The sequence below is a fragment of the Aedes albopictus genome, chromosome 2, assembly GCF_035046485.1.
Source record: "Aedes albopictus strain Foshan chromosome 2, AalbF5, whole genome shotgun sequence".
Taxonomy (NCBI): domain Eukaryota; kingdom Metazoa; phylum Arthropoda; class Insecta; order Diptera; family Culicidae; genus Aedes; species Aedes albopictus.
In genome coordinates this window covers 158,787,001-158,808,704 of record NC_085137.1, presented here as the reverse complement: position 1 = coordinate 158,808,704, position 21,704 = coordinate 158,787,001, and the positions used below count along the sequence as shown (strand labels likewise).

General features: G+C 39.5%; 1 protein-coding gene across 1 annotated transcript in view; it reads right to left on the bottom strand.

The window, feature by feature from the left end:
• Window positions 1-21,059, bottom strand: part of LOC115253756 (activating transcription factor of chaperone) — a 75,768-nt gene extending 54,709 nt beyond the window's left edge. Inside the window, exons 1-3 of the mRNA XM_029859256.2 lie at window positions 20,897-21,059; window positions 9,125-9,409; window positions 8,926-9,048 (exon numbers count right to left, since the gene is read on the bottom strand). Of these exons, the coding sequence (XP_029715116.1) occupies window positions 8,926-9,048; window positions 9,125-9,248 (247 nt within the window). The 5' untranslated portion in view covers window positions 9,249-9,409; window positions 20,897-21,059. The remainder of the gene's footprint in view (window positions 1-8,925; window positions 9,049-9,124; window positions 9,410-20,896) is intronic.
• Window positions 21,060-21,704: the final 645 nt, after the last annotated feature.

Sequence of the window (21,704 nt, the reverse complement as noted above, 5' to 3'; positions counted from 1 at the left end):
ATTTTTTTGCGCGATTTCTCGAAGTTACGCGAACTTTTTTTACACGACCTTTTTTTGCGCGAACGCATCAATCGCGTAAAAACAGAATTTAGTGTAGGTGCACGGATCAATAAGGAGAGGGATGCTTTTGCGAGTTTAAGATATGTATGGATAAACAATCAGATTGTTGACGCATCAATATCTAAATTTTCAACTCGAACGTGTAATCTGTGCTGCTGTACGCTAGTGAAGCATGGTGTGTACTAGTGAAGGACACGCAACGACTGCAGGTTTCATCAATAGATGTCTGCGGTATATAACACTAGTTTACAGCATTTTTGAACTCGGTAAGCTGATGATCATTTTTGGTGTAGAATCATGCCCTGAGTTCGAAAACGCGAAGGAAAAAAATTACAGTAGAGCGGAAACTTTTTCGACTTTCCATACAAGGTTAATGATTTGAAATCGATTTTTGTTCTATTTTTAAGCAACGTCGCTCACTTCACACATCTCATTCTCCGTAATCAATGCTCCGATTGAGCTGAATTTTTTACTGTAACTCGCCTACATATGATATGTCAAATAAACGTTGAGAAAGAATTTTTAGACTGTTTTTTTCTTATTGAAAAAAATACATTTCTTCATATATTTTTGGAAATTTGGCTAAAATTTATGGAGATCGCCCCTAAAGCTCGCCAATATCTTGAATTTCATCAATCTGACGCAAAACCTGCATTCAGATGATCGAATGGTATTGTATTCAGCTTTTCATTTATGGAAAAAGATTTGAAATTTGTTGAACAAAACGCAAGATATTTGAATTTTGGTAAATTTCATATTTTTAAAAGTTGTAAAACTCAATATTGAGCTAAAACTCAAAAACTGCTCTACTTAAATTTTTTTGAAGCACGGTTTCGAAATCAGTGCTAAATTATACTTCAAAAATTTTGGTCGTTGACAGAAGTTCACGACTTTCGTTTTATTTTGTAAACTTGTGTAATTCATGCATGGTAGCCTCACAATTGGATCTCTAACGTGGAGCTCGATGTTATCAAAAGCAGATAGCTACAGAAAGTCGGGAGCGAAAGTGGAGGTGAGTCGATTACACTCTACGCTGGAGCGGAAACGAAATCTGCAAGCAAGCGCTAGATTGGAAGCAATCAGGACATCGTAGCAGAGGCTCATGGCGGCGCAGTCTCAACAACAAAATAAATCAAGTCGACATATATTTGACCTGGCCACATGTCAAGGCGATAGCTAACAATCGCCCAGGTTGGAGATCTTTCAACTCAGCCCTCTGCACCACCATGGGTGCTTAGGACTGAAAGTAAGTAGTAAGTGTAAACGTTTGGTGTGTAGAGGAGCTATTCTCATGTTTCAAACCAAAGGATAAACATACTTAACCAACGACCATCATCATACATTAATTTGATCGAGCATTATGATTAATCTTTTCGACCGATTGCCTTCTCCAACGACGGTAGTGAGTGTTTGCATAATCTGTTCCAACAACGGTGTTAATTTTCAAATCTAATTGGGTCTGTTAGAAGAGGATTCATAATGCAAAGTCAGCTGAGTCTGGTAGCAACGAACAAACCAATAGGTGTTAATTGCAATAGAGAGATGGCACCACCGCATTACGAATCGTTCACGAACAACGTAATGTGCATTTTATCTTTTTGCAATAATTCAGTGTCGTCATTCCTGTTCAATTTCAAAGGAACTACACTAATTAGTGTGTTCTCTAGTAGGTATACTTTCAGTTTATGCAATAAAAAAGGTCGATTTTTTTTTTCTTCGCTAGGTAGGTAACCCCTTAAATGGCTTAAAGTCAATTTGCAAGGCTGATGCAAAACTTTTTATGAAGGTGTCATTTTATTACAGTTAATGTGAAACCAAATTATCTCTCACGAACAAATTCATGCCACTTTTCCAGAAAATTAGTTTTTCCCCTGCCAATTATGACATGATACTGTCTTACGTTTTTTCATCACTTATCGGAGCATAGTGGAGTGACTTAGAATATTTCTTGCTCAGAATGTTTCTGGAAACTTTCAGACAAGATGTTTATAAATACTGAATGAACTTGAGCCGAATTAGTGGTGTTTTGTTTTTAAGAACCTCGGTGAAGTCCTTCCAAGACTACTGAATTATTTCTAGCAGTAGCGTCTCGTAACCTCTCTTTTTTCCTCTTCAACGACTCTAAAACTGGAATTTGCGGAGAATTCAGGATCTATATCAAATTGAAAATGGGCGGAAACGACAATTCTCGTTATTTTCTACAAACTACGAGCTAATTTGATGACAAAATTCAAGAATTTACGTTCGTTGGACAGGTAGGTTTGAGGTTACACCAGAAAATGTTTGATAGACGTTTTTCCAAAACTTTTACTGGATTTCTGAAAAATTTCTAGCAAGACACTTGGCAGCTTTATTTTTAGAACTTTGGCATATACTGACAATATTTTTGATAAAGTCTTTCCAGGCACTCTTGTCAATTCGGAAGGAGTTGTGTGTTAACCTGATTTCGAGATCAGTGATAGATTCCTTCTCTGGCATTAAGAAAAGCAACAGAAATATTAGTAAGATTTCCTCTGAGTTTTTTCAACGCATTTATTGAAGATATATTGCAGATGCCTTGTAGGGTAAGTACAGGGTAAGTACTTGTGAACATCCATTACGAGTTCTTGGAAAAATATGATATTTATTAGGAAAGTTTTGGCAGACTTGTTCCATGATTCTTCGCGAATATCTGAGACGGTTTTTGCCTAGGAGCAAGACACTGTGCAAACGAGAGCAAATCTGAGAGATTCTGAGTTACTCTTTTTATCGATGATCGAAGAAATGTGTTTAAAGACATCCCTAAAACTGCAATTTTCATTCAGCACACGCAACACTTTGCAGTTTGACATTGGTTCCAGATTACACTTGGGCATAAATGGGAGAAATTCTGAGGAACTGTGAGGAATTCTGAACAACACCTCGAACACAGATTTGCTCTCGTTAGATCTGTCTTGCCCCTGGGTTTTTGCTGGATTCAAGGTTAACTCGCCGGCTGGAATAATGGAAGTATTACTCTCAATCCCTTGGAGCACCTTACAATAGTTCAGTTGTTCTAATTAAGTCGAATTATTTTTCATAAAATCATGAAATAGGTCATGAATTTAAATTTGAACTTAAACATGCACTTTTCTGAAGTGCTGCGGTGCACTTGTCATGGCTTCGCGGTGCACGATCTGAAAACCGCTGATGTAATCATTTGAAACCTCCCCAAAATCTAGAATTCTCCAAGAAGTTCCTCTAGGTTATCTCTTAGAATTCGATAGAAAAAAAAAACTCGAGGAAAGAGTTTCTGGCCCCTGGGATTTCTTCAGGAGTTTTTCTCGGATTAACCCAGATGTACCTTTGAAAAAAATCTGGAGTTTTTTTTTCAAGTATTCTACCAGGAATTACACAGGAATCAAAATTCATTTATTCAGAAAATTATTTTGGGTTTCAACCAAGACATCATCTTGAAATTCATCTAAGAGTTGCTTTTGAGATTCACCAAGACTTTCCTCCCACAATTGGCTTCTTTAGCGGCGTTGAGATATTTCCATATTCAGAATCTACATGCAAAACTGAGCCGAAATCCAAATTTTCATTAATTTTGGTGCCCGGGAACCTATTTAAAAATCAGTTTGAAGTTTGTATAGGAGCGATTTGTCGAATCACCCCTCGTCGCATTTTGTACTGGGCGGAGCTGTCAAGCAGTTGATCAGCTGTCAAAAGGTGATTTCGAAAAATCTCTTCGAAAGCGATTTTAGGTATCAAAATAAAGTTCTAAAAATCTGAAAAAAATCATGGTGGTTCAGAAAAAGGTGCTCTTTCGTATAAAATCAAAAAACCAATACATTTTTCTTAATTTAAAAACCCAATTTCTACGGGAGTTCCTTCAATTGTTCAGAATTTTCTATGGGAATTCTTGCAAGATTATCTGAAATTCCTCCACATTTTTTCTTATATTCTCCAGGAGTTTCCCCAGAATTTATATCTGGGATTGCTTCAAAAACTGTTCTTGGATTTCATCAGGAGTTCCTTCTGGGATTTTTAAAGAGTTTGTTCTGATATGTTTCCTTCTGGAAATTATCATCAAATTTCACCATGAGTCCTTTGTAGTATTTATTCCTGCAGGAGTTCTAGTATTTGCGCGCAGCAAGACTATCTTCTGGAACTTTGATTTTGAATACCGAATTATATATTTATTCATCTTTGGAATTTCTCCAGGGTTTCTTACGCGTTTCTTCTGAGCATCTTCAAGAGTTTATATTATTCAGGAAATCCTTCACTATTTGATTGTGGGAGTTGATCTGGAGTTGTTTTGGGAATCCTTCCTCCAGGAGTTCCTTCTGAAAATCATTCAAAAGTTCCTTCTGGGAGCCTTCCTGATGTTCCTTTATATAAATTCTTTCTTGAATTGGTCAAAAAGTTCCTTGTGGGAATCCTTTAGATGTTCCAGAAATTCGATCAAAAATCCTGCAGGAGTTCTTTCAACGAATCGATCAAGAGTTCCTTGTGCGTAACGGTCAGGATTGATGGATTTCTTTAGGAGTTATTTCTTGGAATTATTTAGGAGTTCCTGGAGAAACCCCTAGATTGAATGCTCGGATCCCATATTAAACTCCTATTCGCTAAAGGTGCTAATTCCTATCAGACTGAACTCCTAAAGTCCCTGAAGGAAATTTTGAAGTATTTCCCGGAGAATATCTCAACAGAAATCCATTAAGGAATCTGGAGGAATCCACAGAAGACATACAAGGTGGAATTCCTAGCAGAAACTACTGAAGAAATCCACCATTGCATTTTTTATGTAATCGAAAATCTGGCTGTCTGTCCCTAATAGACTCAGAAACTACTAAACCAATGGACGTGAAAATTTATATTCAGAGGTTTTGGGGCCGAGGGAGGTTGTTAACTTGCTCAAAAGGGGTCTTCCATACAAATGAATTTGCTAGGACTTCTCTTTAGAGCAGGCAATGCGATGTTTGTCGGGTCAGTTAGTCCCGGATAATAGTTCTGTAAGTATCTCAAGAAAAAAGTTCCTAGAAGGCCCAGATAGACATCCAGAAAGAATCCACGGAAGGAAGACCAATGGCACCTTCATAACACAATGAAATAAAAAATAATACTTGATTTTCCGCCATGCCCCGGATAATCGAGTCTGACCTTTGGTGGTTTTTAGGCATATCTCATCCACAGACAAACAGACGTAACACTCTTCAAAACAGCTTGGTACATGCATTTAACGATCAATTCAAATTTCATATTATTTGCGCGATCCTTCCACCAGAGGCGCTAGTGTTCGATCGCTTTGACGTTTGCCAGTGTACACGTTGCTGAATGATGCAAACGAAAATGTGTTAGCAAACGTCAACTCGAAATCCATCATGGCCGACAGTGTCTCGCGCGGTTATACCAACAGATGGCAGTGTACTCATAAAAAAGACACCGGGCAAAAGTTTTTGATGAATTTCCTTTAAGAGTTACGTCTGTTTGTCTGTGTCTCATCTATCACTGATCTATCGTGGTTAACTTATTGTTTCATACTTAAATAAACTGGTAAATTTTTTATAAAGTTCCGTCAAGGCGCCATTCACCGTGGGGGCTCCATTCACCGTGTGCCTTCGAATATTTTTTCATTATTTCCATATTATGATTGAATGATATGACAATTTCCCTTCAATTTCACCAATACAACATTGACGGTACAGAAAAAGAAGTTTTTTTTAATTCGTGAATTAAAAAAAAAACAAAAAGTAAAATTATGCGGTAGAGCAAACTTGCACAACGTACACTAAACAGCAGCAAACATCTTATGGCATTATATGGGTGGTACTTCTAAATTATGCACACATACATTGCCTCAAGAATAATGTTACTATAAATAGGGTGAACGCTCCCTTAGTGGAGGTAGTACCAATAGAGGTGGTAGTGGCAATTTAACACTATTTCAACCAAAACGCTCTCGAATTACATTTTTAATCGATGCATTACAATCAATTAATTGCATTAATTCATTTTAATGTCCAAGAATTGTCGAAAAACCTCATTCAAACAATTATTTTCCTTAAATGTTTTGCTCCTTTGCACCTATAGTGGTGGCAGTGTTCCTATAGTGGTGGGTCCCATAAAAATCCAATGTGATGCTCTGGAACCAGTGTTAAATTTCACCACCACTATAGGAACCGTGTATGTACCTATAGTTGGTGCAAGTGATTTATAAGAAAAAAAAAAACTGACAGAAACGATGGTGTTTACATTTTTTCTAGCAAGTTTTAATGAAAGACTACCGATTAACGTTTTCAGACTTTTTATTTTATGGTATCATCAATTTATTCAATTATTTTACTACAAGCAGCTACTAATAGTACCACTATTACGTTTACCCTAACTAGTATTCGACGGGAAAAAAAGAGATGAGCAAAACGGTTCTTTCATGGGTACCATTCTCAATTGAACAGTTCCTTAGAAAAAAAAACTAGTTCTTTTCAACCGTACTTCCAATCAGTAGTTTTTATGGTTGTTTTGTGAACTGAAGTTCGACGTTTGTACGTTGCCGTGTTATTTACGTGTCTACATATAAAAGCAAATCTGTCTCCGCAAAAATAGGTAGGATTTGTGATACTGTGTATTGAATTGACCATTATTTATCAACTGCCGTTTTTCGACCGGCTACAAATCATTGGAGTATTATTTTGCGAGATGGTTGGGCAGATCATTGACGTTTTCGCTCTCTCAAAACCAAATATTCATTTATTGGAAAAGCAAAAGTTCTGCGAGACATTAAGTATTCCCGTTTTTTTTTAGAGAATGGAGAACTACCGTTCTGTTCAAACGTACGACAGTTCAATGATTCTCTCTTTAGAACTAGTTCCTCTGAACCATTCGCGAACCATTCGCGTGGAGGAATTCCTCCACGAATTTTTCAAATAACTTCATCTGACATTCTTCCTGGATATCCTTCTGGGAGGAATTACTTCAGGTTTTTTTCACCAGATCTTTTCATGATTCCTCCAGAAGTTTCATCTGGGATTCATACAGAAGATTCTTTTGAAGTTGTTTTTAAGATTCATGCAGAAACTCTTTCTGGAACTCATCCATGACTTCTTTATTGGATTTTTTTTCAAGAACTTCTGCCAGGCCAGTGCACAAGAAAACGTGACAAGGGAGTAGTTTTTCGCAATATCCACAAACAGGTCGGACATTGTGCCGTGGATGGGCTGCATCAAGCCCGAAACCGTGGGTGGAGGAGGGCCCAATATTATTACCTTCGGTAATGGAAGGGGTTTAACTCCCCCAAAGCCCCTCCCTTGGGTACGGGCTTGATTTCTGAAGATCTCCCTCCAAAATTTCCGTTACAATTTCTCTAAAAAAATTCCAAATGGAAATCCTCCATAGATATATTTAAAAAATCATTCAGGAGTTCTTTCTGAAAATGCTTCAGATGTTTCTTCTGTGGGTTTTTCTGTAATTGGAAAACTACCAGAAGTTTTTTTCTGAGAGCTCTCCGGAAATTTCCTCTTAAAAATCCTTTAGATATCCATCGTGGGAATTCTCTACGGGTAGATACGCAACGAGGGATTCAGTCACATTTTTACACGTGTTCTACCAAAAATGCATCCAGTTTTTGTAGAATTACACCAGAAATTTTTTTTGGGTGTGTAGAGGGTTAACTTCCCATGGTTGCTCTAGAGCACCATCAATTTTCGACGAACTCGAGACAAACGAAATTAGATGAATATGATGCAAAAGTTTTTTAAATATGATTGTAACCTTATTAGGTAAACCCAACTCCAAACTACTTGTTTCAATAGTGAAACTATTGATAAACAATCAAAATGCTATTGATTTACAACTACAATGTTTTATGTTGATTTCGAAAAATTTGGCCAATTTGCAATAACTTTTGTTCAAGCACTTATGTCGGAAACGCTTTCTTGGCATAGAAATAGTCGTTCAAAGTCGTGGGAAGGAAAGGGTTAAAATTGAGCCGGAAGTTCACCAGAATCAGCACGAAGGGAAACCTGTAAACAAATTTTCCAATTTTGTTAGTAACCCAAACTTGAAAAGTTTTTGCTGTCTTGAAATTGAAAAAATATCGAAAATTGTTTGAAGTTGCGAATAGAAACATGCAACCTTTTTTAGAATACGTTAGCGAAATAAAAATTGATTTTGAATCATAATTACAGCAATTAAAGAGGGAGGTGGGACCCAAAGTTGAGACCCTTGCAACTGACTTAACCCTTTCAGAAGCGTTTCAGAAACAAGTGCTTGAACAAAAGTTATTGTAAATTAGCTAAATTTTTCGAAATCAATGAAAAAAAAATTGGTTGTGAATCAATAGGTTTTTGATTGTTTATCAATAGTTCCACTATTGAAACAAGTAGTTAGTAGTTGGATCAACCTTCTGAGGTTACAACCATATTTTTAAAATTATTGCATCATATTCATCTAATTCCATTTGTCCCGAGTTCGCCGAAAATCGATGGTGCTCTAGAGCAACCATGGGAAGTAGAGGGTTAATCACGCACGGTTCCAGAAATACTTGCCTAAGTATGCTGGAAATTGTTTCTATTCGCCCCGTCTTACGGTAAAGCTGTTGTATTAAGGTAGGAGAACGTGCCTCTAGAGCCGACCTACTGATACCTTTATTAAGGTAACAGGAACGGTTATTTTACTGCGTTTTATGGCTGAAATTGAGTCATTCCTTAGGAGGCGCGTCCCACCAAACAGAACTAGTTGAATAACAGTTTCTAAAGCCAAAGTTTGCTTAAGAGTGCTTTGTTCCACTCTTGTACAGCAAAAATGTTTGTTGGGGTGTTATCCCAATGCTCCCCAACCCTCAGAAATTGTTACAAGGTTCTGATTTTGAAATTTAATGCATTTAGTAGTCCAATGAGCACCTACCTTTCTCGACTTTCGCCGGCGGTGGCAACGCGATCACCATGGTGTTGTCCTTCAACAGATCAGATGTTATGACCGGCTTGGTTTCGACGACGATATCGAAGAGAGCGTTATTGAAAAGGCCGTCTAAAACGAAGTTAAAAAAAAAAACATTCAGTTAAAAGGGTCAGTTGAGCTTTCACGGACGGTGTTCTGTACATACCATTGCAGAAATCGTAGTCTTCGAGAATGAGCTCCTCAGCAAAGGAGGAGTGCTGGGAGGAGGGAGACGATGGCTCCATCTTGCCCTCCCAGTCGAAGCTGTCCAGAAATTGGTAGGACTCCATCGCGGTGGTGGTGCTCGGACGATGTTGGTGTCAGATGTTCCGATTCGACGAACAGCGATGGTACAAGTTGTTCAGATGTTGATAAAGATTTTGATGTTGGTTGTTGTTGGGTTTTGGTCGCTGGGGACGCCATTTTGCTTGTGTGGGATGCCATTTTGGCTCTGCAAAAGTAAGGAAAAGGACTGTGTTAAAAACTGCTTAAATGATACAAGGGAACAAGCGACGAATAGCATTATTGTATGAGTGCGATGGTTAGATAATCAGATCCGTGCTACAAAGAATTAAATTGAATTTGCCACTATATTTGGATCCTAATCATTTGACCTTAGAAATAATTTAAATTCATAAAAATATTGCTAATTCTGTACCTTCTATAGTTATTAATATAATTACTATTAATATAATATGAACAAAGCCAAATTCAAACCTATTGTTTCGCAAGTTACAACCCACAAACACATACATATTGTTACATGTCGTAGTATTATCGATAAATGTGTCTAGTTTAATTTAAGCATTTCTTCTACTTATTACTGATTCAAAACAACTAAAGGATGAATATTAGCCATATTGGCGCGACACCAGTGAATCAAAATTCAACCATCGCGAAACAATGGACTTATCCACCGATGAACCGAATTCATCGCGGTCCGAGAATTTTGACACTAAAGCGGGGCCATTCCTAATCAGAATCGTTCAATTCTAACTGGAAAGACCCCGCTCTAGTGTCAAAATTCTCGGACCGCGATGAATTCGGTTCATTGGTGGATAAGTCCATAATGACAATGTCGCAACCTGTATTTGTTGCGACAATCCACCCAATGCGACATAAGTTTGTCCCAACTTGAGCAGAATAGGACAAACATCGTGCAACACGAGTTCAGAGATTTTTAAGCCTTGCATTGTGATTTTCGAGTTGTAATTTCTAGTCGATAAACACTGCAACTCTATTGATGATATATAATCAAGAAGTTTTTTTTTTTTGCTTTATTTTAGAGACTTTCAGCCCTGAGCTGGTTCGTCTCTTTCGGAAAAAGAGGGTTTCCTGAAGGGGCCCCCCAAAACAAGAATAGATTTCATATTTTTTACAGAGTTTTGAAATATAGTTGTCGAGTCCTTGATGTATCCTTGGTGTTCGTCAGTTTGTCATGTCAATTGTAGGGCAGCTTTATTCGAAAATGTCGTTTGCCACAGTCGTGTCTCGTCGCATCTATTGGTACTATGTTGATTGATAGTGACCTGTATCTTTCAGGAATTCAATTAGTGCTTTTTCTCTATCGGGGTCGTTTGATAGCGCTTCTCTGACGCTATTGCTAATGTTGTAGTGGTCTCGAAGGTTTTGGTAAGCCGGACAATTTACAATAAGGTGCTCAACTGACATTTTTGTTGAGCACGCCGCGCATTGTTTGTGGAATCCATCTCGAGATCCTAGATCGTGCGAGAATCTGGTGTAACCGCATCGTAGCCTAGACAGTATTCTCTGATCCTTCCAGTTTTTACTGTCAGACCAGCCATGTGTGTTCCCCTTTACTTTTCGTAGAAATAGATCGCGAACTCGATTCCATTCGTTCTCCCACGCCAAAGAAACTACCGACTTGATCCACGTTTTTAGATCTGCTGCAGGTACTTCAAGATTAGCGGGCGTTTTTGATCTACCATTTGCTGCCAGTTTGTCTGCGGCTTCATTGCCGCTGATGCCGCAGTGGCTGGGAACCCAAACATATGTGGTGTTGTTGTTCGTAGCCTTTCTAATAGCTTGGACGAGTGGATGTCGATTGCGTGGACTCTCGAGGGCCTTCAGCACACTGGCTGAGTCAGTGATAATGGCTTTCCAGGTGAAACTTGATTCTGTAACGGCGGAAAGGATGGCTGTAGCTTCAGCCGTGAAGATTGAAATGGATTCGGGAAGACCGCCGCTTATATTGATGTTGGGGCCGTAAACGCCAAAGCCGACTTTACATAGATTCTTGGAGCCGTCAGTATAAATAAGCTTGTAACCGTTCAACTTAGTTTTAATAAGCTCGTTGAAACGGGGTACCACAGTACAGGGATTCAGATTTTCTTTGGTTGGTGTATTTAGAGTCCATAAGATTTTAGGTGGAGAGAAGTCCCACGCTTCGTCTCCAACCCAGTGGACCGTGGACACCGGGGGGAGGATCTGGTGGGCGATCTGCTGGAGGAGCTTGTTTGCCTCTTTGAGGAGGAACACTTCCTCGTCATCCCCGCTCGTCTTTTCAATAAAACAGGCTGCCCTGGAACATACGGCTATTGCAAAAATGTGTCGAAATGGTAAGATACCGGCCTCGACGCACGCGGATGCTGCAGGTGTACAAGGAAGTAGGCCAGATAAAATACGGATGCAGCGGTTGAAAGTGGGTGCAAGCTTCTGGATAACAGTTTCAGAGATCAAGAAGTTTTGATTTTAGGTTGGCAATAATTGATTATTCAAGAGTTGAAAAGTAAAGTCTAGTACGCACCTGGTAAGAAAAGCACTCCAGAAAAAATCCCTCTAATTACCAAAGGAATTTTGACAACTGATTAGTATGGGAAGAAATGTCACTTTTCCTTGAGGAATAATTGAACGGAATATTTTTCCGCAAGGAAAAGTGACAGCTCCATTAGATTCGCCCGGCAGGCGTTACGAGCGTTACACAATTTTCATTTCTTCCCAGCTGCGGATGTCATTATCTGTTACCAGTTGGAATAATGAGTAATCGCTACGCCTTCTTTATTGCTTGTTTTGTGCCTCTTTTGTCTGACAGTTCTCTTCACTGAGCGCGACATTAATTATGTTCGAACGCCGAGTATAACCCTGCATCTACATAGATATCTAGATATCACAGATAACACAACGAATTAAAATGGATATCCATTCATAGTAAAGTATTCATAAAAGTATGTCAATCGGACGGAAGAAATGTCTCAAATTCTAGGGACAGACTAAGCGTTAGAACCGATCACTTTTGAATACAGTTTTTATCCAAACAAAACTAAATTGAATTAAATTAAGCCATGCTTTTTCCATACATTCAAACATTACCAGACAGTGGCAGAACAGATGCTAAATTCTTATCAGTTGTCGACTGTATTACATCAAACAACGTATATCATCTTTGTTTACAAAGCTCGACGATTAGCGTAAATCAACCACATTGCCATTCAAACGGGGTTGTTATGGTTGGCTTTAACCATTTACCCCGCGAGAGACTTTTATGACAGTAATCTGACGAAGTGAAAGCTATGCCTATTCGCCTTTCGATGTATACTCGTCAGACAAAACAATGCGACGGCACGCGTATTTTGCACCATGCTGCCGATCGACATTGTTGACGTTCGTCAACAAACTGGCTGTTGATTGATCTGTACCTATCCAAAGCATGGATGAAAGAAAATGAATCAAGCTTGATCGAACTTTTTTGCCTATGCTATGGTATGTCCATGCTAGCAAGAGCAAGGGTCCGAATGTAGGTCATGCACCTACCTTGAGCTTGGTGAAACGATGCACACCAAAATATGGTGCTCTTCGCATTTGTTAGCAAACGATAAATTCAGGTGTCGCAATTTTTGCGCGCATACACCTTGATGGAAAACTCTGTGCGACATACCTACGAATGTCGCACGACATTGTATTATGCGACATGAGGAACTGTTCACAAGCAGATGGAAAAAGTATTGATAAAAATGGATAGGATTCAACAACAATTTCGTTCATCAAATTCGTGATAGAACTGAGTCAACAATTTGCCGCCATTATACTCAGTTTCAGTGAATTAAAATTCAACCATCGCGCAACAATAATGACAGTGTCGCAACCTGTATTTGTTGCGACAAACAAACCCATGCGACATAAGTTTGTCCCAACTTGAAAATAATGGGATTAACATCGTACACCACGAGTTTAGAGATTTTCAAGCCTTGCATTGCGATTTTCCAACGGTAACTTCGAGTCAGTAAACACTGCAACTCTGGTAAAGCTCTATCATCAAACAGTTTCGACTTTGAATTAGAAATAATTGATTAATCACGAGTTGAAAAGTACGCAACAAATTCAGCTTCCGTTTTGTCTGCAACAAAAAAATTCGAGATCATGTCATTATCTGTTACCAGTAGGGATAAAGAGTAATCGTCGCACCTTCTTTGTTGCTTGTTTTGTGTCTCTTTTGTCTGACAATTCTCTTCACTGACTCAGTTTGCAACTGCAGCTCTCCAAGGTCGACCTTGCCCAACTCCCGCCAGATCACGCTCCCTCTGGTTAGCTCATCGTGCTCTCTGTGCTCCATGGAACATGCTTTCTTTTGTTCTCCATGCGTCAGTAGCGAACAACACCAAATTTGCAGGGTTGTTTTCTGATTTTCTCGCAACATGTCATGTCTGGCGTATCCATCCAGCTTTTGCCACTTTCAGGATGTTGGGTTTGCCTTAAAGGGCAGCGAGATTATGGTGCATCCTTCACCGCCACATACCGTTCACATCTGGAAACCAACAAAGATCGTTCTTAGCACTGCTCACTCGAACACTCGAACACAAGTGCTTGCAAGTCCTCCTAGAGCATAGGTTCCCAAACTTTCAGGTCGCGCGACCCCCTTTTGCCAGCTGACGTAGTTCTCGCGACCCCCAATAGAAATTTCCTCATTTGTTCTCTGTTACAGTAAAATATTTTACTGTCCCTCGCGACCCCCTGGATGAAAGCCGGCGACCCCCTGGGGGGTCGCGACCCACAGTTTGGGAAACCATGTCCTAGAGTATAATGCATGTCTCATGTCGGTATACACAGTATCTATAGATGACTACCTACCTGTCTTATTATCTGTACATGATACATTTGGTGTAGCGGTGTACCTTTTTTGATCGTATTTCACGGTTCACGTTGTTGTCAGTCGTTGGCGAGAAACTCGAGGATGCGAATTCTACTACACGTCGAAATCCCTGCCTATAGTAACATTGCTACCAAAGCTTCCTTGCTTTGCTCAGTTCCACGTACCAGCATGCACTTTGTTTTAGACGCTCCGGTCCGGATGTTGTCACTTCGCGTTTCAAGCAGGTGTACTGTTCTGCTAACGTTCCAATGGTTCTACTAGCAATAATATCCATGCCATTCAAAACAAACAACAAACAACCAAAACAGGCAAATTATCAGGATTTCGTGATTATCGTAATCCGTATTGCTAAGCCGTGGCTCGCTACATTGCACCCCCTAAGATGATGTTGAGTAGTGGACAGGAAAGTCCATCGCCCCGAAAATTCACCCGAAACCGTTACGCAGTTTTGTACGCCGTCCATCGTTACTTTTATCAGTCGTGTCAACTTCCCATGAAAGCCGTTGTCGTCCATTATTTTCCATAGCTCTGTGCGGTCGATACTGTCGTATGCCGCCATGTATGCCGCTTTGAAATCGATAAGCAGGTGCTGCGTTGGGCTCAGGAATTCACGGCATTTCTGGAAGATTGATTGGCCGTACTGTGGAGATCTTGGCCGTTTTTGACTGTCTGGTCTGTCCATGAAGCCGGCTTGATCGCTACCCCATCTTTCAGTATTTCTCTAGTTTCACTCTTTCCATCGGTTTTGTCAGTATTATATCCGTTAATTTATTCCTTGCTGATATACGATACAAGATGTTTTAACCGGATGGAAATGATTCTGGGTAATTTTCTATTGGAAATAAATAGATGTTGTTGTTACAATCACGAAAATACATCAAACGGCATCTAAATAAAACACGAGTAGTTCGGTTAACAGTCAAAACATTTCTGATTGTATTTCTCATTTGGTATACATTATTACTCGAGAGATACTTGAGCTCTCGCTATCTGATCGAACTCATTCTCTGTAATTCATACATAATCGAAAGGTAGTATTACACTACCACAACACCTCTTCCCTTAAGAAGCTAACGTATGTTTGTTCTGAAAGCTAGAATTTATCGCAAAATCCTGATTTATAAATGATCTATTGATCAATTCTGACGAACATTTAAACACTTCATTTAAATTGGATATTCAGAGTCTAAATAAAATAAAATGACGTATTACAAAAGCTAAAGCATAATAACAAGTTCATTAAAACTTTAAACCGTTAAACTATCACAATACAATGTATACAACGATATTCCAATCTTGACATGGTCCGTGTTTGGTGCAACCACCCTACCGTGATAACATAAGACAAGAGAACTGGTCGTCCATTGAAGTATGTATCTCATCAACACAAACTGCACATCCGAAGAATAATAATATAGCACTATCGCTCTCCACCTTCCTTCAGTGTCGAAACAAGTCGGTTGCAGCATGGATAACGATCTCCGGCCTTACTGGATGTTCTTTACACACCCAACAAGAAACCATTTGCTACATTGGTAATTCTGTTGGTATGTATCTATCGTGTCCTGGATCTGCTCACCATTCAATGTCAACATGCTTGTCGGATTCTCACACCCATTGCTCACCGCCGATTATGAAGCTGAAAATGCGACGATCACGTTCGGGTTGGCGACGTCGGCGTTGCGCTGGTGCTGAGAAACATCTCGGGCTCGGGTACTCATGCTCAATATTAGCTCAGACTCAACGAAATGTTACTCAAAGATAAAGGCGCACAAAGCTCACCGATGATGATATAGTCTGAGGTACTCATGCTCATCATTAGTAAAAGGAACAAACAAAAATAGAACAAAAAAGGCAAATAAAAGTCAACAGCAGACTTGCTGGACAAAGACGAATCATATGCGATTCAAAATGGCCTATTAAAAAAAATCAATGTTCTATAATGAACGGAGTTTGTTCTGATAAAATGAGTCAGTGTAAAAAATGCGTTAAAAAATTTCGTCAGGGAAAAAAAAGCGTTTCTATACAAACCTCCTGAACGAAAAAAAAACACAAAGAGATGCCGCTGTGCAAATTATACAGTATACAAAAATGTACCATACATAGTACAAAAATTACGCGGAAAAAATACGAACAAAAACGTTGCAAATCTTCTACACAAAATCACGCGCAATCAATAAAAAAATGCACACTAAAATCACGAAACAATTTACGCACTACAATGCACAAAAAAAACCGTTGTGTTTGAAAAAATATTGCAGCACAGTGAGTAAAAAAAACACCAAACACAAGGTACATCACAAACAATTTAAAAAAAAATGCACAAACCGCTATTCAAACTTATTGCACAAAATATAGCACGCGTCAAACAAAGTAAAATGAGGGTTTGGTGACCAAGCCATCATTATGATGGAAAAATTTTATCCTCGTCCGCCACTGTTACAATCACGAAAATACATCAAACGGCATCTAAATAAAACACGAGTAGTTCGGTTAACAGTCAAAACATTTCTGATTGTATTTCTCATTTGGTATACATTATTACTCGAGAGATACTTGAGCTCTCGCTATCTGATCGAACTCATTCTCTGTAATTCATACATAATCGAAAGGTAGTATTACACTACCACAACAGTTGTTTGTTCCATGGCTGACACAATAAGAAGGCAAGTGCCAGCTTGCCGACAGTATTTATTCGTTCTTCGAACCTAACAATAGTTAGCACATTTCAATGAATGCTTGGTAGCATTCGTTTCGAGGGTGGTATTCACCACAGTTCTTCCCCCTTGAGAAGAACATACATTCATATATTTTTTGTCATTATCTCTGATCAGACATTTGTCGAACATATACATATAAACACATTCACTAATAACAAGCAAGAGTAATAAAATCGAAAGGCATCTAAATCTCAAAACATCAACCATTCTAAACAAAATTATGTATAAAACGTATTCACTAATCGGTTTGTACACAGTGCTCATAAAATAATAACTTCCAGGATCAACAGCCAGTTGGTTTATATTCAAATAATTCCATATCGGCGTCCTGATCATTTGGCTGATCGTTGCTGCAGGAGCTTTTTCTGTTGACCATTGCCGACATCCTACACAAGGGTTGTTCAAACGGCTCCATGCTAATAGCAACTTCGGCTGGTCGGCAAAGCTTGAAACTGATGATTTGTTCCTACTGGTATCCATCACGTCCCACACTGTCTCACAGGTTTATCAGCCAGTGAGCTACCAAAGGGTTGCACAACACGTCTATAGACTTTCACGAAAACAAAAAGAATCTTTTATTAGTCAATTAAAATCAATCTTCTTCAAAATAAGTCGTTCAAAAAATTATACTGTTTCTCAAAGTACAGCTTAGTTCACAAGGCACATTCGCTAACTTGAATTCTGTTTAACAAGGTATACCATATCATAGCCTCTGCCTTCACACTGCACAATTGTGCCACCATCTCAATCTCGGTACATGGTTTCTATAAGCAAAAAATAACACAATAGCTGGGTACCTACTCACTCGCCGCCGATTAGGATTACCCTACAGCAGCAGAAACAATGAAGAGTTGTCGCGCCGTTTGATTTATTGGATTTGTTTCAGTGGAATTCCACCCCGTCAAAGTAATATATTCTGGAACGCCAATCCCCGTAAACGGTACATGATTTACGCACTCATAGTCGAAATGAAATGTAGTTTTAGGTTTGAATCACTATGGTTGATATGTGCAATTTTGACACCAACTTCACTTCACTAGTGCTATTTCTAATGCTGATATTAACACGCTTACCAATTTTTCCTTGTCGCCACTATTATATCCGTTAATTTATTCCTTGCTGATATACGATACAAGATGTTTTAACCGGATGGAAATGATTCTGGGTAATTTTCTATCTATATATATAAAAATGAGTTTGAAGTCCCTTTGAGGCAACAAAACTCACGAACGGCTGAACCGATCGGGATGACCCTTGCATGGTTAGATTCGTATTCATTGTGGCTGTGTTTATAAGTAGAAAAAGTTACAAAAATCAGCTTAAAAAGTAAGACAATTGATAATGTGCTGCTTTTTCAAGAGCCGGGAAGAAAATCAACACGATCGAATTGAAACCAATCTAGAGTGCGGTGCTTAAATAAGCTCAAAAGCTGTCAAACCACAACAAGCTTGGCAAGACAAAGTTTGCCGGGACAGCTAGTTGGAAATAAATAGATGTTGTTTGTTCCATGGCTGACACAATAAGAAGGCAAGTGCCAGCTTGCCGACAGTATTTATTCGTTCTTCGAACCTAACAATAGTTAGCACATTTCAATGAATGCTTGGTAGCATTCGTTTCGAGGGTGGTATTCACCACAGTCAGGACATCGGCAAGTGATTATTGATCCAGTAGAGCAGTATCGAACATGGATAACGTTTCTGCTCACGAGAGCCCGGTTATTTCCGGGCAGCCCCTGAAATCGGTTCACCAAGTTGAAGATGAATCCAGAATTCAATTTCCGGTTTTGATAGTCGCCGCCCCCCGCTTCGCCCTAGTCAGCGTCAACTAAAACCACAGTTGTCCAGGTTCTCCAAGCTCCAGGTTCAAATCCGCGGATAGTTTTAAGTACCGTAGCATTCGTTTGGGCTCCATCCTTTCAAACTGGTGAGGATTACTCAGCTTTTGGCCCAGAATAGACCGTCTATCAACCGATCACTCACTTCTGCATACCGCCCAACACGAACAAAGCTGATCCATGCTCTGGAATAATCTCTACACATTCACTCCATAAAAGCTAGCCATAACACCGTTACACGATCCTTCAGTATATCAGCGAGAATGCTAGTGCTCCTGACAAAGTTGAATGATCTAGATGTCCACGTACTTAGTATGCATTTTTCGTCGCTGGGATCCTTACCGGTCAGACTAAAGCCTCTGCTGTACGTGGAAGTCATCTCCATTCTACTCGGTCCATGGCTGTGTCTTCAGTGCCGCACTCTGCGGAGGATCTGCAAATCGTCCTCCACTTAATCGAGCCACCTAGCTCGCAGCGCACCACGTCTTCTTTTACCGATCGGATGGCTCTCGAGAACCATTTTAATCGGGTTGCTAACCGACATTCTGATGACGTGACCCGCCCACTGTAGCCTCCCGATTTTCGTGATATGAACGATGGTTGGTCCTCTCTGCAGCTGATGCAGCTCGTGGTTCATTCGCCTTCTCCAAGTCATCTCTTCCATCTGCACTCCGCCGTAGATGGTACGCAACACCTTCCGTTAGAAAACTACAAGGGCGCGTTGGTCCTCTGCATGTAGGGTCCATGTTTCGTGCCCATAAAGAACTACCAGTCTAATCAGCGTTTTGTAGATAGTTAACTTCGTCAAAAGGCAAACTTTGTTCGGCCGTAGAGTTCTGCGGAGTCCAAAGTAAGCTCGATTTCCTGCCACAATACTTCGCTGGGATCATTACCATTGAATCTAGGTCGTGAACTTTGTTTTTCCTTTTCGATGTATGAGTTCGGCTGACTCACAAGACCAGTCCCACTTACTTAGGATTGCCTTCTCGAAATCTATGAATTCTACATTAGCTTACTTAATTTATTTTATCGTTGTGCAGTTTAATGAAATTGCAAATTGCCATTTATTTTAAAAGTTTTTATATATTAGGTATACCAGAGAGTGCAAGTGAAAAAAATCCGATGTTTGAATTTTTGTTTTAGATCATTCTCTTTAACCCAATTTTACCTGAATGCAGAGTATGAGATATTTGGAAGGGGATACTATTTAGGGTAATTCTGTTAATAGTTCATTTTACGAGCCGATTTTATGAATGAAAATTTGACAGGTGAACAGGCGTCCTAACACGTGAAAATCAACTATCATCATCAACAATGTTGTCACTTTGTAAAACGGCGCATTGTGCATTTGTCTTTTTAGTGATGTTGAGATATTATTTCATAATCTGAATCTGCACTCCAGTACAGTAATGATCCTTCCGCAGGTTCACCTACGGAAACCTTGTTACGACTTTTACTTCCTCTAAATCATCAAGTTCGGTCAACTTCAGCGATTCAAATGCAATCCCGAGGGACTAGTCAGTCAGGTCAAGATCAAAATTAAGTTTAAAAATCTGAAAAAAAATCAAAGTGCTTGAAAAAAAGTGCTCTTTTGTATATAATTAAAAACAAATATTTTTTTAAAATTTAAAAACTCAATTAATAAGAGCTTTTGTAAAGGTCTTGATAAAAAAAAGTGTCCAAAATAAAAACACTTATTCAAATTGACCCAAACCTTGTGTTTAGAAGCCAATTTTGGACTAGGTGGATTAGTCGTTCCTTGTCTTGTTTATGTTTACATAAAATAAGCCCGTCGCACGACCAGCCACCCACCACCCATGCAACACGCTTCAACCACCTGCAACATCAACCCAGCACCGTGCGTGACATCTACTTCGAGCTGATGGTTAACGCGCTACATTTCCTCCCTGCGGAAAACATAGCTAGATACAAACACTCCAAATTACGTCATTTTTCCGCCGAAGTTTTTCCGCGCTTTCGTCATAATGCTGACGTCATTCAGTTGGGCTTATCACTCCGACCACGCGGATCTAATTTTAATGCCAAACAAAGGCCTTACCGAGGAGATAAGACATTTTAATTTCCCCCACAGCCACAGCCAGCAGGGCGAAAGCAGAACCATCCGTCGCGACGGCGGCGACAGAGTTGCGTAGCATCAGTATGATCAAGCATATTTTTACCACCTCATCACACAACATGGCGCCGTGACGGCAGGTATAAAAGTAAAAAGCCACCGTATTCGGAGAAAAACACTCGAAAAGCACAGGTTCTACTCACATCATAATGCACGAAAATATTCCTCTTATTGGTTGTACTGGGGCACCAGCGGTGCGCTGTTAGCGGCTAGCTACTAGTAATCCATTTTCACCTTTTTATAAGCACAAATAAATTTTTCGACACACTTCTTTGAGGCAACATTTGGGAATGAGAGAGCCGCGAATGATTCATGCTCCCAAAGGGTCCCCCTTTTTCGCGCATTCCACGACCGACCAAGATCGAGAGAGAGGGAGAAGCATGTATTTACACGGATTGCATCTGAATGTGCGTGTCGTTTGTTTAGTGTTGGTTTTGTTTTGACGTCCTAAACGTCACAACTTTGAGAACTCTACACAGGACGGCAAGGTTCCCAGGCTTGAGAACTAGAATTTTTGCCTCAGCGGCCAAACGAACGTCACTTCCGGGGCAAGCACACAGAGAAAAGTTTGCACTGAAAAGTTGATCTGTTGGTCACAACCCGGTCAACCATTTCTTCTAAATCTTTGCATTAATTTCTTTATAACGATCTTTAAGGCCTTTTCTTGTGTCATGACAAAATGGCTTCTTCAGAATCATCATCCAAATTCAACTTTACACAGTATTGCACTAATACATTTACGTAAGAAAATCTACGCTTAGCTTTTCTATAAAATTCTCCACTTCACGCAAAATATTTGGAAAAGAAATATAGAACACACTAGTCCAATCAAAATTCTCTTTCGAACTATCTATGCCACAAAGAAATATTTTCACTCAAGCTTGAAAATTATTCAAATTTGTCTCAACCGCACCAAGAGCTCGATGGCAATGTTTACTAAACCCGATGTAA